General features: G+C 41.3%; 1 protein-coding gene across 2 annotated transcripts in view; it reads right to left on the bottom strand.

Annotated features, from left to right (window-relative positions):
* XDH (xanthine dehydrogenase) overlaps nt 1-14871 on the bottom strand; it is a 51780-nt gene that overhangs the window by 20832 nt on the left and 16077 nt on the right. The window contains exons 8-19 of one of the 2 annotated variants that reach the window (XM_027712936.2): nt 14801-14869; nt 14277-14363; nt 12842-12983; nt 11958-12050; nt 10860-11011; nt 9950-10043; nt 9017-9126; nt 5069-5253; nt 4138-4312; nt 3591-3683; nt 2747-2916; nt 159-282 (exon numbers count right to left, since the gene is read on the bottom strand). In XM_027712936.2, the coding sequence (XP_027568737.2) occupies nt 159-282; nt 2747-2916; nt 3591-3683; nt 4138-4312; nt 5069-5253; nt 9017-9126; nt 9950-10043; nt 10860-11011; nt 11958-12050; nt 12842-12983; nt 14277-14363; nt 14801-14869 (1494 nt within the window). The remainder of the gene's footprint in view (nt 1-158; nt 283-2746; nt 2917-3590; nt 3684-4137; nt 4313-5068; nt 5254-9016; nt 9127-9949; nt 10044-10859; nt 11012-11957; nt 12051-12841; nt 12984-14276; nt 14364-14800; nt 14870-14871) is intronic. The other variant, XM_027712937.2, reaches the window with a different exon arrangement.

Here is a 14871-nt window from a genome sequence, read left to right as displayed (position 1 = left end):
AAAGGGACTCAGGCTTTATTGAATTTGGCACCGAGATTTCTATTGACCCCAGTGCAGTTAGAATTTATCTCTATATAAGGTACAGGACTTCACTGGACAATATGAGAAATCTTATCTCCTGACCAACATGATTGAAAAGGCTATTTTTAACCACATACCACATCTTCAGCAAAGACAGTCTCGTCGTTAGCGATGCCAGTGATGTTACTGCCAGGAACATCCTTGGCAGAGACAAAACACACAAACCCAGGAACACTCTGAGCTTCAGATGCATCTACAGAACTAAAGAGAGGAGAGGTAGTGTTAATTCTCTTTTTTCTTTGTGTCAGCACTTACGAGATTCCCATACATATTCAGGCTGATTCCCTGAAGTTTGGTTATGCTACATGAATGTCATGTGAGACCAAGGCAGAAAGGCTAACATACTAGATTAAAAAAATTTTGAATGTATATGATATTGTGAATCCTGACTGTGAGTCTGATCACCAGTCTGCTTCTTTGGACTGTATCATACCATACAGCTTTTAGCTAAAACATATCTGAACTTGATCCAATGGCCAGGTGTACTAAAGTTCCCTTGACACCCTTTGCCAAAGAAAAATGGATATTAGTGATACTTTGCCTCCACTGTCTTTGTAGCTGCCATGATTCTGTGAATGCAAGATTCCTCCCTGTCTATTCATAAACATGAAATTTTAGTGCAAATACATATCATCTACCAATGGATTCACCACTACAAGAAAATGTGTCTGTGAGTCAGGGAGAAATTGTTGAGTATTAATCACAAGGAAGCTGCAGGGTTTTTAAAAGGATGCCAAAGAAATTATGTTCCAAAAGACAAAAAGCTTCATGAAAGGCTTCTTTGGCAATCAGCAAAAGAGGTATCTAACCAAAATTCTTGTCTGCTTGAATCATATACAGATTTAAAACTCAGTGACTATAAAAGAGCAACATAATTTAATTGTTATAGGGGAGCTTAGTAAAATATGTATTACAAAAGACTTTCATGCTCCTTTCGCAATTTTTTGTACATTGGCTATATAATTGTCTTCCTTTACAAGGGAACAGTTGCAAATAGAAAAGCTGTGCCTTTATTTTTGCTAACTGAATGATTTATTGTCTTCTGTAAATTGCTGCAATTCTTTCAGCAGCTTGTTTATATTTCTGAAACTCCAATACAAACTGTGCTAGAAAGTAGCTGTTTATGCATCCCAGTGAGATACAGCCTTTTTTTAAAAAGACATTAAATGTGGGAATGAACTTTCCCACACGAACCCTTAGAGAGCAGGAACTGAAGACAATGCTATTTTTCTTTGGCAAGTTCACTTTCCCGTGCTTCTGCTGTAATGCCTCAGAAACAATCCCCTGACACTTCCCCTTAGTTACAAATACAGAGGCAGATGATGTTTGATTTACATTGGTGATCCAAATCTGACTTGGTGAAGTGGAAGTTTTCAGAGTCAATATTTTGACTGCCAAAATCATAGGTTGAGATAATTCTGTCCTCTAAATGTTCTACTACTTCCTCTACAGAATAATAAAGGCTTGAAATATGTGTGCACAATGCAAATGCAAGAGAATGTATACAACAACCCCTAGAAAACACTGCATACTGTGGTCACAGGCATGGATCTGATGCTTTCTCTATCACCCCATCTGCACTGGTAGTAGTAACAATACTTGAGTGCTTGCAGCACTCAACAATGACCACATTGCAACACCTAAAATTTAACTATGATGACAGAGCAATTTCTTTCATAACCTGGGAGTCAACTACTACATCTCTGCATCCATGACCACCATGCTGCCCATCCCATGTTAGACCACTGTGGGAAACCTCTGGGCAGGAAGCCTAAATAGGCAGGAAGTATTGCCTAAGGAATGAACAGCACATCGCAAGGCTATTGAGGATGACATGAGGCAATGTAACACGGAGTGTCCCACATCAAAGCAGTCGAGGGCAAACAAGAGCCTGCAGAGCCACCACCATGTAAACGAAATTGGGGTTTGTGGGAGGCAGTCAGTCCCGCAGTTAAAAGTCATATGAGAATTTAGATGGCATTACCTGCCAGGATTGGCTTTTTGGAGTTGGTTAGTCACTATTGTTATAAATTATGTATCAGTCTTGCCCTGGGTGGATATGTTTTCAGATATACCTGCACTTCCAAATACTGACTTGTCCACCTTGCTACAGCCAAGCACTAACAGCTCTACATTTATAGAATCCAACTCACCTACAACTGTTGTGCAGAAGGCTTGATCACAGCCAGTGCAGACTGTGTAAGGCAAAAAACAGAAGACAGTGCACACAGCTGACTCACCAGCAGCAGTGCTGATAGAACTGCACGTTACAGCTTTTTAGGCTGATAGGAAAGAGAATTTTCAAGCTGCATGCTCCTCTTAGTGATTAAAATGACATCAGACACTGCGGTGCTCTTCTACCCTGCTCCTTTATAATTCTGCATGCTTGAATATGAGATGAGAAATGCAAAAAGGTGTCTAGGGTGGAGGGGTTTGTGCTTCAGCAAAGCCCAAAGTTTGTTGTTAATTCCCCTTTTTTCCCACTGAAGCAGACTTGCAAGGCAGCTGTAACACATACAGCTCGCCCCACGTAGCAATGTGCAATGAACTGGAGATCTCACCTAAGAAAAAACCTTCCCCCCACCCACAGCTTGACAGATCAGTGTTTTCTAAGCCACCAGGCACCGAATACTTCCAACATCTGAAACTCCAGAGCAACACTTACAGGATCTTAGCGTGGGCTTTGGTGCTGGTCACCAGCGTTAGATACAGCTCATTCTCGTAGTGAGGGATGTCATCGCAGTAAACAGCTTCTCCACTTGCTTGTTTGGCTGCCGAAACGTGCATCAAGGGCCGTCCCACCATATCTTCAACTGCCTGTCCCCTGGGCACTTCCTGCAGTAAAACACAAGGCTACTGGCTTAGATTGCAGGAGGTGGAAGCATTGATGGGAGAGCAAAAGGCACTGTGAAACATTCTAGTGAGATGGGGAACGGGATGGGTGCTCGGTCCTGTGGGAAAGGAAGGTAAACAAGGTGCCACAAGATGTGCTGCAGAAGGGAGCTGCAGAGAATGAAGCGGAAGGGATTTGGATTTTGAAATTTCTGTGGAAGAGAAGGATTTGATTTGACAGCTTGCTTAGAGGGTTCAAGTTCTGAAGCTGGATCCTACTCTCAAAGCTGAAGAGAACAGGTCACTAACAGAGAAATAAAAAAGAAGATATGTGCTGAATCTGAAGCCTGAGAGATTCAAAGAGAGGTAGACTCTAACTGGGAAAAGCAGAAAGGGAATTTCAGTTTGGACATGGAGCTGGCTGCAGGAGGAAAAGTGATGTTTATGAAGCTGTACACATCAGCAATTGTCTTGGGTAATAATAGGAAAGAACATTGTATCCTACAGTGAGGAAGGGACTAAGGCCCAGACACAAATTTCAAGCACGGCTTTATTTAAGTTTATGTAATGACCATACTCAGGGAGACAAAAAGATAAGAAGCACAGTTTGAGCTACAGAAAAACCCGAGTCTACATCATGTTAACACTGCTACTTACTTGGAAAAGTCGCTACTTACTTGGAAGAGCTGGGCATTTGCAATGGGATCTTTGTGAAACAGCTCTGTAGCACTGATGTAGTTTGAAGGGATGGGCTCACACAGATTTTTCTGCTAGAGACATATTAAAGAAAATCATCTTCCCTGCCAATTCCTTTCTCACATTCCCTAGTAGCCCAGGATTTTTTCCCTTCTCCATCTTCCAGTTAAGATAATTCATATTCTACTGAGTGAAAGGCAAACAAGGCTCAGGCTCTGTGCAAAGAATAGCCATAGAACCACAAGACTGGTTGTAATGCAACCAACGGGCAAAGTCCAGGAATCATCCTGTGAACCTACAGAGCAGCATCGTTCCACAACAAGGTGAGGATGCCACGAGGAAATAAGTGGGAAGATACACTGTACTTACATGGAGGTGAGGAGTAGAGTAGCTCTGGCAGCTATTGCAACATGGATTTTGTTTTCGGGTACAACTCTGCTTGAATCTGACCCCTCCCCAGGCCTTCCCCACCAAGACAGCACAAACTGGTCCCCCTCCCCCAAATCTGCCTTCCCTAGCAGCACTTACAGTGCCATTGAGGTTCTTGCTCAGTTTCTGAAGGACTGTCAGGTAGAACTTGAAGAAGAAGCTGAGGGTGAGTGTGCGTCGGAAATCCACCATCCCACCAGGGGCAGAGGGAGACAAATCCATCTCACCCGCCAGTAAGCGGCAGGCATCCTGCAGCAGCTTCTCATTCCAGTCTCTGCAAAGGAACAAAGGTGACACAGAGCCCTTGCTCAGCCCTAAACATCACCAGGGCAGACTAACTCTTCTGACTTAGAGAATCTCCTGAGTTGGAGGGGGCTCACAAGGATCATTGAAGTCCAGCTTACAGAGGACACACCAAGAATCACACCGTGTGCCTGAGAGTATCATCCAAATGCTTCTTGAACTCTGTCAGGCTTGGTGCTGTGACCATTTCCCTGGCGTGCCAGTACCCAACCACCCTCTGGGTGAAGAACCTCTTTCCTAATATCTAACCTAAGCCTACCCTGACACAGCTTCATGGCATTCCCACAAGCTTTCAAGCAACAGCCATGTGTTCTATCTGCTTATAGTATATTTGTGTGCTTTGTTTTCATCTTGGGCTTATGTCACCTTTTCCAAAGATGTAGTAAAGCTATTAAATGATAACAGCATGGATTTCTCAGTCCAGTTTGAGATAAACCCAGTTTTCTAGGTCGTGCCTACATCCAGCTTCTGTCCACTTCAACAGATGAGAGAATTTGGCAAGACAATGGCTCTCTGAACAAGAGAATTACATGAATCTTTGAGAGTAAAGAGTACTGGAGGAAGCAAGGCATCACACAGAACACACACTGCTGCAGAAGTGTAGCTACACTTCTTCCCTTTTCTCCTTCTGTGTACTGTTAGAGATGATTTAGGTTATTTGAACTGCTCCTGGAAAAAATCAGAACCGTTCCATTACACAGCTTTTCTATCACAGAAAAAATCCTACCTGCCAGTGAGCTCCTTGCAAGTTTTTAGTGCCAGGACAGTTGTAGGAGCCATTCCTCCATAGCTTAGTTTTATCTCCTCCACCCGGCTAGTGCCATCTTGGAACAGGACTCTCATCCCACAGGTCACAATAGCAATGTCATCTTCACGACGGGAAGCCTGCTTGAAAGCTGAGAAGTATTCACCCTAGAAGACAAGAAAATATTTATTTATTCTCTACCTTGGCATGCTTTGGAGTATAAATATTGGCAAGCTATTAATCTATCTCTACATGGATGAGCTGTTCCAGGAAACTGTATCTGGTTGATTCATCATGCAGGGCCAAGTAGGACATGTTTGTTCAGGCAGAACTGTATATTTTCACGTGATGCAATGATTGATTCCAGTATTAGATCCATGGTTAATGGCCAGCCTAGGACTGTGGGGAAAGTGAACTTTGATGGAAATCTGCTCATATCCATCACAATTTTTTCCATATCTTTAGAGGAAGAACCAGGACAGACTGCTTGTACATAAACAAGATTACAGTTTCTCAGCAACTTTTTCTTTCTCCCAGTCTGCTAAGCTGCAAGTCTAATCAGTAAAACTCATATCCTAAACCCCTTCCTTTCAGAAGTCATCAAACTCTGCAAGAACTGAAATCCATAACAACAAATGTTTCTCAGTTCTAGGATAGACCAGATTAATTAATATAAGACAATTTCAATCTGTTACTGCAAATACAATTCCCAGTTACTATCCTGAATCCTCTGCTGGTCTCAGTAGAGTGAGGAAATTCTTGTAAATGCACCAGCAACTCCAAATCACAAAACCCAGAAGCTGTCCTATGAAAAGTGCCAGTAGATAAGAGATTAACACTCCACCAGTATACACTGACTAGCAGTGTCACCCTGGAGTCATGGTATGGTCAATCCCCTTGCCTGTGCTGCAGATTACAATGAATTGCTGCTCAGGCATCCTGCAGACCAAGAGGGGAATCAGATCTGATGTTTTTGCACAGCTCTTCTGGAGAGTTTTCTGACAAGTTTCATCTCTAATAGCTTAGCCAAGTGATTCTGCACAGCACAGCAGTCTGTTCCATTAATTAATCAGAAGTGGACGGCAATTCTTTCATTATTGTAAAGAACAATTTCTCTACTGTTGACAATGAGAACAGTTTCACAAGTAGTCCCTTTTGTGCATTGAGGACTTGTTACTGGAGAGATAACTGGAGGGTGTGTTTCATTTACTGAATTCAAGTAATTACTTGGCAGCCTGCAAATAATAGCAGAGGAGCATCAGCAGCATCCTCCCAGCAAGGACATTCTGCCACTCTACTTGTGAAAACAATTAGCTTTCAAAGAGGAAAAAAAGGAGCCTCTTCTCTTACTACATACTTAAGAGATTTCCAATAACATGATTGCAATAAGAGAACAATATTTGCCTTCACTCCTCACAAAGCACCATAATTTTCTTGGTACAGACTCCAGAGTGGGAGGAAAGGCACTTGCTATTTTTCCTCACTGGGAGTGTAGGTAAGGTAATCATCAAATCAGCCTCTCATGTATGCCCTACCTCTTGGTGAAACAACAGAGCATCTAAACTATCACAGTAAAAGTTTCTAGGTGTTGGTTATTCTCACAGGAAAGCAAAATAACCCTTACTCTTAAGGACTGCATATTAAGGACCTAGACCAGCATCCCCTTTCCTTTTCTGGACAAGATGCAATACCAGAAAGGAAAACATTAAGAAATCCACAGGCCCTAAAAGATTCATAGGCAACATACACAATTTCTTCAGCCCATCACCATGGAATGTAAAGATCAATAATGAATGAAGGCTAGAGGATACTAAATTAAAGGAGGAAATAAGATTTCATTACCACTTTCTGTCTCTTCAGCAGGGCAAAAATTGTGATACCATGAGCCTATGATGGCAGTACTGAGCAAACAGTAGGTTACGATTCATTTCCAAAGACAGAAATATTTAAGTATTGCATTTCCAGGCTTCTTCTATTTGAAAAGCAGTAAATGTCTAGGTGGTACAAAATACTGTTATCATAAAAATTAAATGACAGTGATAACTGCAGTAGAGAAAGATGTATAAAACATGTATAAAGTAAAAGTACATGAGAAACTGATGGTCACTAGGTGAGTAATGATGCAAGTGGTGCATAATATTTGTGAACATTATCTGAAAGGAATGTTTTTATAGTCCAAAAGAGAAAGAGGGTTGTTACATAAAGGACATGTCCTGTTTTAGGAATGTCTTGTTGTACACAAAAAGCTAAGCAGTTTTCTTTTCTGGAATCTGTTTATATTTTATCTTTAATCCTGGAAGCTATTTTCTTTCCTAGTACTGTCTTTCCTCAGCTGTAATTGCCTTACAAGTATAGATTCAAAAATCTTTATTCTCTGAATATCTTAAATATCTGACACACAAATTAGCAGGGGAAAAAGGTGTTGCCTCCTCTCCCTTAATAGCCTCTCTGTGATTAAGCCTACCCTAAGCTCAAATCCCCTGCAGTAACACCGAATTGTGTAAACTTCTAAATTTTTTAGTTAAATTGTTTCTGGGGTTTAGCCAGTCTTATCCTTGTTGTGACATGTTACATCAATGGAAGACGTAACATTAATTTTAAACAAACATAAAGTAAAAAAATTTGTCTAGTTGTGTGCTGACACAGCCCTACTCCCATTTGTGAGGAAATCACAGTTGCAGAAAACTTTGCCTGCCATATACCAGCAGCTTCAGACATACCCTGAAGAACTTTAGTCTCCCTGACTGTGGGCAAAGATCAGCCAAGAAACCATGAGGCAGAGTTCAAAAGTTGTTTTAGTTTTTCAGATCAATGAGCTGCGTATGACCTAGGGATGAAGCCACTGTGCCTGTAAAAATTTGTGTGTTTTGTGAAATTGCTCTATGACTGTCATATGGATGAAGGAACATGTAGTTTTCCATTGACTGCCTCAAGTGTGTTCCTCATTTTGGCAAGAAGTGATGTTTCCTGCAATTATCACGAGACCAAAGAAGGAACACTTAAAAAATAAGTGGAAAATAGCATAAAAAACCCCACTTGTGTTCCCTTAGTAGTTACATAGCAAAATCTGAGAGCACAGACAAAGGATTTATTGGTTCTATCCCATAATATGATAGCATTTCGAGTAAATCAGTGGTTTTTCATTTATAAAGAATATGTGTCACTACACCGTGAATCCTTGCATCTTATAACCTGGGGCCTTGAGCCCTAAAAAGGTAAATACATTCACAAGCATAAAATTATAGTCTGGTGTTCTAAGCCCTAGAGTAAAAAAAGAGAGTTTTACCTCTCAGACACTCTAAATCAGTCAAGGTTCATGCTGCTACAGCAGAAAAGCATTCATTTTTCTGTCTGAAGAAAGTTTTTCAGGTTCATTTGAAGTTGCAAGTCTGCATTGCCAAAATGCCCTAAAAACCAGTCCTTGTGGTTTCCATCTTGCAAGGCAAGGATGCAGAAACTGAATTTCCCTTTTATCCATACACACTTTTTACAATTTCTTTTCCCATTTTGGTTCACAGAAATTAAGCAGGAGCCTTGGGAACCTTAACTTCACTTTATGTCAGGAACTGCTAAAATCTTTGCTGTACTGTTTTTCAAACAGAACTTATACCTCTGGGAACATCACTTTGTTGCATTTTGTCATTACTGAATGCACTCAAAAACCTTCAGACAATAAAGTGAAATTTATATTTCTCACACCAGAAAACTTCTTGAGCTTACCGTACTTTATCATAGAGACCAGCTTCCCTTGCTTGTCAAAAATAGTGTGTTGCTAGTTTTTCTACAAATCATTTACTTGTCTGTTGGTCCACTTGGGACTGCATAAGCATTTGGAGGTTGGTCAGGGAAAAAGTGCCTAACATGGAAAATAACTCTCAATTAACAGCATTTTAGCTCTGTGGACAGTAAAGTTTTTTCCTACAAGCTTACCTTCTTGCTGTAGGGTATTTCGACAGAGAGAAGTATTTCTTCAGGCTTAACTACTGTCTTTCTGTACCCAGTGAAAAACTTTTCATCCATCGTGATAGTCCTTTTGCCCTCTGTAGAGCAAAGAAATATCAATGGTGGGTGAATGAAGAATGGCAATAGTAAATGCAAAAGAGCCTTCAACCTACACAAATCACTCTTGATATCAATATGTTTTCATTTTTCCACCCTCTTTCACCAAATCAGGAAAGGTTTTCTCAGATTAACTTTGGTATTTATGGAATCTATGACAGCTTCTGCCTACGTATTAAGTTTTCTATGCACAGGCAGTGATCAAAGGCACCTCCTTCCTTCTTGATCTAATTAAAGCTGAGCCTCCAGGTGAACCAGTTTCCAATACCCCAATGAAATCCTCTCTTTCTCCTTTCCACAGCCTCCACACAAACCAGCACAAGAGAATGTCGGTTCACTGACCAGACAGTCCACTTACTTCAAGGATCCTATTTCAAAAAAATTATTCCTAAGAGCAAATAAAAACTGAGATGTTTGCCTTTATTCATAGAAAAACAAAACAAAATAAGCCTCAGTCTTTATATGAATAAACCATAAGGATCAAAGTACGACAGTGACAGAAACTATTTCATGCATAATAGACATCTTCAAACAGCTCTTCACAAGGATGTACCTGTAAGTACATACACAGCATCAGAGATAAAATCTGGCACAGAAGTTCAAAATTCTTTAAAAAGCCAAACTTAGGCCTAGTTTTAGGACTTCAGCCTCAAAAAGGGTGAAACCCCTGAAGACTCAGACTAAGCCTATTTTAGATAATGCTAACTTCCATTTTCAAGTTCTGACCTGACATAACAACCCATAGCAGAGGGGTGTTGATTATCCCACTCCCCTCAGTGCCACCCGGAAATGTAAGTAACTTACCTTTTGATACCAGAGTCAATTTGCTTCCACTTGCCATTAACACAGGATTTAAATCAGAAATTGGGCTTGCTGTCATTATGTTCCCACCAAGAGCCTAGAGAGATGATAATGCATTAGATAAATATTAAAAATCTTAGCAATTTTAGGCCTCTAATTAAGGGGGAAAACCTAAGCGCCATGAAGTTATTTGCTGTCCCAGTGAATATTTACATTTGCCTGAAACAGAGCAGTGTTTTATTAATGCATCATAACTGCCTTACACTCAAACCTCATGTGCACAACAATGCCGAAATTCAATCACTGTAGCTGCCATTAAGGGAAGATCCATGAAACTATAAAGCATTTTTTCAGTAACAAACAGGAACCCAAGTTTTTTGCCTGGAATACCACTGTACGGCACAGTATCTCATGGAACAAAATTTCATGTTTGGTAGATTGGTTTACCTGCTTGCTTGTTTTGAGGGTTTTTTTCTTATAATATACAGAGTTTGAACCTTCCCCTTTAAAACTAGAGGAGAATTTGCCAAATCTGATGCATTAATACTGTGACTATCACGGCTGTGCTGGCAGTAATAAACACACCTGCTTCTTTGAAGTTTGTCCAGCAGCCTAAATACATTTTTGTTAAATTAGTCAAATCTCACTACAGTTTCTCCCACTTGCTGATAACAGCAATGGAAAACCTGAACAACTGCCATGTTTCCCTTGCTTGCTAGATCTGTGACATCAGTATAGCACAGACACCAGCTGGTGTCAGTTCCTGGGGCTGATTTTTGTGTAGTAGTTTCTTTGCCAAGGTTTGCAAATGTTCTTATGTGAGAAGCACAAGGCACACCAACATTGGGTGAGGCAGGCTAGCTCCTCAGAGTGAGCTTCCAGTCACAGTCCCTGGTGCTCCTGAGCCACTTACAGCAACATTCCTGATCTGTGGCCCTGCAAACCACCGCAGCTGTTCCAGGACAGCCTGGAAGACCTCGGTTTTGTATGGAGGAAGCTCTGCCACTGCTTTTCTCATAACCTCCTCTACTGAGCGCAGGGTACAGGCAGCGCCGATGGTGACCCCTGGAAACAAACAATGGAAAAGAATTGTTGTCCTCCAAAACGTCAAAGTACAGGAGAATGGTTGTGACTGTGTCTGCAAAGCTTAGATGCCACTGAGTTTAATTAGACCTTCAGTTAAACAAAACTACTTAGCATGCTTTGCATGTAAACATCACATCCTCAAAACAGAATTCACCTTAAATCACAGCTCATGGTGATGCTTTCTCTCACATGACAACACACCATCCTTTTGCCTCAGGGTATTATTAACAATATTGTCCTCCTATAGGTATTAGTTTGTCCTTTGAGAAATGAACTCCAACTTCTTTCCAGTTTCCACACTTCAAATATCCTAACAGACACTGGGCCACATGCACTACATTGTCCTAATTGCACCTATTTGTAAGGTTGACCCTTTTCCACCATGAAGATAAAGGCAATAGAATCATAGAATCATTAAAGTTGGAAAATACTTCCAAGATCATCGAGTCCAGCCTCCAACTGAACACCACCATGTCAGCTAAAGCATAGCATTAAAGTGCTACATCCAGTCATTTCTTGAACACTTCCAGGGATGGCGATTCCATCACCTCCCTGAGCAGCCCATTCCAATGCTTAGCCATCCTTTCAATGAAGAAATTCTTCCCGATGTCCAACCTGAACCTTCCCTGTGCATCTTGAGGCCATTTCCTCTTGTTCTGTCACTGAGAAGAGACCAACGCCCACCTGGCTACAACCTCCCTTTGGATAGTTGTAGAGAGCGATAAGGTCACCCCTGAGCATCCTTTTCTCCATCATGAACAGCCCAGCTCACTTTTTTTACATATCCCTCACTTAATTCCTTGCATGAGAAAGACATAATGGATACAGATTGCAGTTTTTAATCTGAGGATTTTCCTTCTTACCTGTTTATTATTCCACGGAGTCCCCACTCAGCTCACAGGCTTTCTGCCTCTTTTTTGCTCACCTGTTTCAGTGTGCTGAACAGCATTCATTTCAGGGATCCATGCTGGTGCTATTATCACTGGATACAACAAGTTCTTTAACCTCATCTCAATACCTGAAGGAAAAGTAAGGCTCCTTCAGTTACACATGGGTGACAGAGACCCTAAGTTAGCTGTTTCCCAATGAAATGTAAGCAGGCCTACCAAGGAGTCAGTTCGTCTGTCATCTGTTACACAGATTATTTAAGGACACAGACATACCAAACTAAAAGCTGTTTTCCACTAATATCACAATTCTCATAGAGAAGTTTTAGAGACTCTTTCCTAATCTTACAATAACCTTAAACACACTCTTTGGTACTTGTGTAACGTGGTTATTGTTGTACATAATCCTTCAGGAAAGAACAGTGAATATAATAGACCATACAGCGTTTGGGGATTGTCTCCTGAACCAATTGCTCAGGCTAACAGCATTACTAAATATGCCTGAACTCTCCTCCTCAGCACTTATATTTGCAGAAGTATCTATCTGGGGTGAGCAAACAATAAGATTTCAAGTCTTAAGAGTTTGCCCACTGAAAAATCCTTCAAAACACAGGTTTCACAACTGAATTCATTTGATTATAGAGATATTTTATGCTGTGTCACTCCCCTCTTCTCAAAATTCCACAAAATGGCACAAAGGCTCAGAGATCTGGATTAGCAATTTTTTTGCCCAGCACAGGGAAAAACATTCACTGTGAGATTAATTTACCTGAGAAAAAAATCTGTTCCTATATACAACCTGAAAATTAAACAGCTTTTAACAGCAATGGCATGAGAGAAGTTTGCATTTGCACTGTTTTCACAAAATATTCCATGGAAAGTTTTCCAACTGCTCATAATGAGTATCAGCTCTTTCTCTTACCCACTTCTGTGTTCCCCACAACGAGTTTGGCATTGGGGTACTGGGATTTGAGAGCCACCAATTCCTTGAGAGATGTAGGCTGGATCCACATCACACGCTCTCCTTTGAAACACATCTGTTTCTGCTGTTTGTTCCTCTGAGTCTGCAAAAGTGAATTCAGATAGAGCTCAGACCCTACATCAAGCCAAGAATCCTGCTCACATGCTGCCCATGCCTGTGCCAGGCCAGGCTCCATCTCAGTCAAGTTACTGAGAGGTGGCTGTGATATCCTCACTGTTGCTGGCAGTTGGCCATTCCCCATCCTTCTGCTAGCAGTGACGAAAATCTTTTTTGTGCTGACAAAAGTGCTCCCTTCCTGATACTGCCAGGTGCATCCTGCTGCCACATCTCCCTGGCAAGACCTCTGCCAGCAAGCTCCATCTGACCAAAGTTCTGGCAGATGCTCATGGCTTCAGCCACCTTACAAATAATGGGTTTTCCATTCTCACCTCAATCCAAAAATGTCAGTCTTCGGCAGTGATGAATTTTAGCTACCAGGTAGGCCAGATTCTGATTCCCTTTTTAACTCCTTCCTCCAGTGACTGAAGAAAATAGACTTGCATGTCTGCCTCAGAGCAACATGAGATCAACCCTTGGGCAGGAGACCATCTTGGAGAAGAAACAGAGGAGCCCTGTCTCAAGCTTAATACATGTTATGCTATGGTCTGTGAGAACCTACTCATGACACATTTAGGCTGGGTACAGCAGCAGAATTAATGACTTAATATCAGCTGTTTGTTAAATGTGAAGGAAGCTGTGAACATGGCATGTGCTGGATCAGATTCTTGGCTGGGAGGCATTGCTTAGGGGAAAATATCCCAAAAAAGACAGCAATGAAACATGGAGAAAAACTGATCTCATCTAACTTTTAAAGTTAGTGTGACCCAACCAACTTCTACTCCTGCTATGCTGACTGAAGAGAAGCTGATGCTTTCGGAAAGTCAGCTAGTTGAGACATATATTCAGCTACATCCCATAGCTCCTCCTGCCCTTCCTACACTATAAAGGGAGCACAAGGATAAGCTCAGATACATCTATATTTAAGGTGGAGCTTCACATATGACCTAGTAAATTGAAATTTAGATGCCTGCAACTGTTCCACCCCTTGACAGGCAGCGACCAGAAAGGAAGGCAACCCAAGATCAGAGACACGTATAGTGAGAACCAGAGAGGAAAGCCAGACAGGTGGAGCAGACACCTGGCCTGCATATTTTTTAAGCCTCCCTGGCTTAAACTCCTTCTGTTTTATGAAAGAGGGAAGGATTCATGCCCATGTATCTTCCTTTATCAGCAGTCACCTTTTGCCCCGTCATTTCCTCAGGGCAGAGTCACTCAAACCCCATGCAGAACGATGAAACCAACAAATCACACACTATTTCTTTTTGAATGAACTTACCATTAGCTCGGGTGGGAAGATTGGCTCCTGTGTGGGGTCCAAAGGCTGGAACTCCGAAGAGTTGAACAGGTTGGAGGACAGCATTGTCTATGACAGAGAAAGTGCAAGTGGCTAGTGGCAGAGGACAAAGCTATCCACATAGAACCCAAAGTCATTCCTCTTTCTAGTCAAATCCTTGTTACTATTTCATGGAGCAAAGAATAGCAAACCCAGTGAAGTGATGCCACCTCATCCAGTGCTTAAGGTTCTTCAGTCTTTTTATTCCAATTTCAATGCATGTTTGAAACCTCGACCCTGAACACTAATATGTTTTTGTCAATCAAAAGTGCCCTTTCACCATGGCACGTTAAATTACATAAAGATATCTTTTTTGAGGTATGCTTTTCTGACCATAAAATAGTCTAAACTGCTTTGCATAAATATAGCTAAATTAAAAGCACTGGGCTTGGGCATACAACAAGCCAGAGTTAAGACTTACAAATATCAGAAATAGAGAAAAAACTAATAGTTGAAAGGCACCTTACCACACTGTCTTCTTTTCCATTCATGCAGCAGCCTGGACCATTGGCTTTTCCTCCACAGCAGCCCCCATTCT

This window comes from Pipra filicauda, unplaced genomic scaffold (genome assembly GCF_003945595.2).
Source record: "Pipra filicauda isolate LSUMZ 115617 unplaced genomic scaffold, ASM394559v2 scaffold143_size2779998_pilon, whole genome shotgun sequence".
Classification (NCBI taxonomy): domain Eukaryota; kingdom Metazoa; phylum Chordata; class Aves; order Passeriformes; family Pipridae; genus Pipra; species Pipra filicauda.
Note: the sequence above shows the minus strand (reverse complement) of the source record. Positions and strands in the feature narration are given on the sequence as shown.